Source organism: Aptenodytes forsteri, unplaced genomic scaffold (assembly GCF_000699145.1).
Source record: "Aptenodytes forsteri isolate BGI_AS27 unplaced genomic scaffold, ASM69914v1 Scaffold217, whole genome shotgun sequence".
Lineage (NCBI taxonomy): Eukaryota > Metazoa > Chordata > Aves > Sphenisciformes > Spheniscidae > Aptenodytes > Aptenodytes forsteri.
In genome coordinates, this window is record NW_008796222.1 from 4,708,698 (window position 1) to 4,711,709 (window position 3,012).

General features: G+C 41.7%; 1 protein-coding gene across 1 annotated transcript; it reads right to left on the reverse strand.

Moving 5' to 3' along the window:
• Positions 1–924: 924 nt before the first annotated feature.
• FAM26D (family with sequence similarity 26 member D) lies at positions 925–2,671 on the reverse strand. Its single transcript, XM_009289192.1, has 2 exons — positions 2,117–2,671; positions 925–1,329 (listed from the first exon to the last, which is right to left on the reverse strand). Exons 1-2 carry the CDS (start codon positions 2,669–2,671, stop codon positions 925–927), a joined length of 960 nt encoding a protein of 319 aa, XP_009287467.1.
• Positions 2,672–3,012: the final 341 nt, after the last annotated feature.

A 3,012-nucleotide genomic window follows, 5' to 3' on the forward strand; every position in this document is an offset into this window, starting at 1 on the left:
TGCCACTAAATTCAGTAGTTTTTAATCACAGTAATATTTATGTGCACAGTAGTATGACTAAATTGTAAGTTTTTCACAGGCAAAGCAGACCTTACTGCACAGAGTGAGATTTGTTTCCCATCCTGATTTGCTATTTGCACAGTAGGCAAGCACACAAACACCTGAGAGATTTTGAAGTATATGTAAAAGGAATAGGAGACTGACCTTGCTATTGCTTTCAGCCAGAATACATTTGAACTCAATTTTCCATATGTAAAGTGTTTGTTCATCCAGCTGCTGCATGTTGCACCCCTCCACCCTGTGCCTCTCAGTGAGCATTTTATCTCCTTACCAGAATTGAAAGTTCTCTCATCACTATATTTAGACCCAGCCTTTGTTGCTGAAGTTTCCCCATTTGTTTCTTCTGTGCTGCTGTAGCCACAGACTTAGCTTGTAGTTAGGTCAGTATATTTTATTCACATAATACAAGACAGACATAGAAGAGGAGAAATAAGGCATTTCTGCTAGGGGTCACTAAGACAAAGGTGGATATCTGCTTTTGCTCTGTACAGAATGGACCGACTCATAGGATCCAATCAAAGTCTAGCTATTAAATTTTTTTTTAATGGGAGGAAAGAAAAAGCATTTGGGAATAACCTTCTCTCCCAGTACATTCTAATACTTGTGCTAAAAGGATGAGTAAGCAGAGAGCTGCAGCTTGAAACAGCCCACCCTAATCTAGGCATAAACCATCACATCCCACAGAGTCAGACACCATCAGGAAAAGCATCTGTAAGCATGTGCTAAAGGACTATATTAACAAGATGTACTTGCTCACATACATCAATGTAATAAGGCATCGGAAAGTTTCAGAGCAGCTCAGGCTTGATGTGGACCTAGACACATTCCTGCTTTTCTGCAAGGTGTTGGTGGGGGCTTGGACCCTCAGGGCTGTGTTCTGATCACAGGATCTTCATCAGTCCTCAGGTATTTTCCATTTACAGACTCCTTGAGCGCCCAGTCATGGAGGAGGCTGTAGTCATAGTGCTCCTCATCCACTTGTTTTAGAAAAGCCAGTCCAGAAATGGCTTGCCACTCTCTGAGAGATGGGATACGGATTTCCTTTACATTTTCACTCCCTGGGATAAAGCCAAAGAACTTCCTTATGTGCTGCATGGCATAGAGCCTGGAGTGCTGGTCTGTCGCTTCATCAAAGAGCTCCTGCTCATTATGGACATAGCTGTTCCAGTATCTGAAGTGTAGAAAGCTGAGGGGGGAGAAACAGCTTGCCAGGCAGTAAGACAGGAAGACAGTGATGACTACCACAGCAATCAGAAGCCAGCCAGCCACCTTACAAAGAAAAAGAAAAGAAAAAACCTATTACAGCTGAAAATATTCACAGTGGTAGCTTCTGAGCATCAGAAAATCCGTAAGATGATCTTTACTTGCTTTTCCTGAATAATAAGGTTAACAAGGTTAAGCCTGGTAAGGGTCTGTTGCCATCAAACCCAGTCCCTGCCTACTGGAGGTAGCCACGGAGTAAAGTCGCTTCTTTCTGTCAAGTTTAAGGAAGTTCTGTTGTATAATTTGTTAAGGATTTTGCCTCCACAGCTATTACTGTGAGAAGAGAAGCCATCTAAGTCCTGGCCTATATTAGCTTATAGCCTGTTTAAAACCAATTTTCTCTGAAGTGACAATTTAATGTTCCCCCTATTATTTACCTAGTATGTAAGCTTTTAGAATTGAGTCTGATCTGAAAACAAGGTTTTAATTTGGTTCACATGGAGCTCTCGCAGCCTGAGCCCCTTAGTCACATGTTTCTTATGCTTGAATGAAGAAACTTCATGCCCTCCCTGGCTCTTGAACTTCCATTTGTCTTACTTACTTTTCAAGATACTACACAAGGAAGAATATATCCTCCAGTAGCAGGTAACAAACGGGTCAACCAGACATAGCAATTTATGTACTTAAAGTTCAGTTCCACTTACAGGAACAAAGCAGGCTTCAAAACACACAGAGATTTGGCACTCAAGGCAGAAGATACTGATCCTGTTTTATCCTAACAATTTGCCTGCTGATTTAACTCTAGTTCTCATCATTAGATCCGCAGGCAACAGAAGCAACACGAGTTACTCACTTGTGACTGGTATCGGAGTAGGAGAATCACTTCATCTCTTGCCCGGGTCAGCTCCGGAGGAACTAACTGACTGCATGGAAATGCAGCCAATATCCTTCTGCGTTCGCTAGCAGTAACATTAGGATTAGCTCCATAATTATGCACAGAGACATACTCACTCATGGCACAGATGTAATATGAGCCATTTATCAGGGTGACTGCTAGCCATGTTACTGGAGCAACCAGTGCTCTCCCAGTGATGCTGCACAAGACAAAGCAGATCAGTTTGCATTGCAGTAACCGGTTTGGTGTAGTCTCTTCAAGAGGAGACCTTTTGCCTGTAACCAGCCTCCAAGTCTGGTTGTTCAGGGCATAGCCAACAATTAGAAGGATCAGTGCAGGAACTCCTAGGAAAGCCAGCCCATAGATAAGGTTCTGCCCCACATGACAGGGACAGCTGAACGTAAAAAAAGAGAAAAGTTGCTGCCCACCAATTGTCAGTATTGCAATTATAGCATTAGCGATAGCAATCTCTTTGCCTTTTAGAAAAGTTAACCAGTTTGGAAGGAAAGCCATTTTAGATGCTTTTGCTTTAAGTCAATACTAGCTTTTAGTTATATTTCACTAATGTTAATGGCAGAGTAGAACAGAACAAACTCCAGCAGCTTAAAAAACCCCCCCAAAACCAACCAACCCCTAAACACAACACCAAAAAATCCTGCTAGTTTTTCTCCTCCTACTAATTTTTTATTCTACTACCATGACAGCTGGAAGCTTGTTTGCTAGCTTTAAATATACTTACAGACATCCAATCATGTGTTTTAATTGATTCAATAATTTATCTCAGCAGTTCTGGAACATTTAGCTTTTAGGCAATTGTGAGCTCTGCCACCCCCTTGCTAATTGTCTGAAACTAA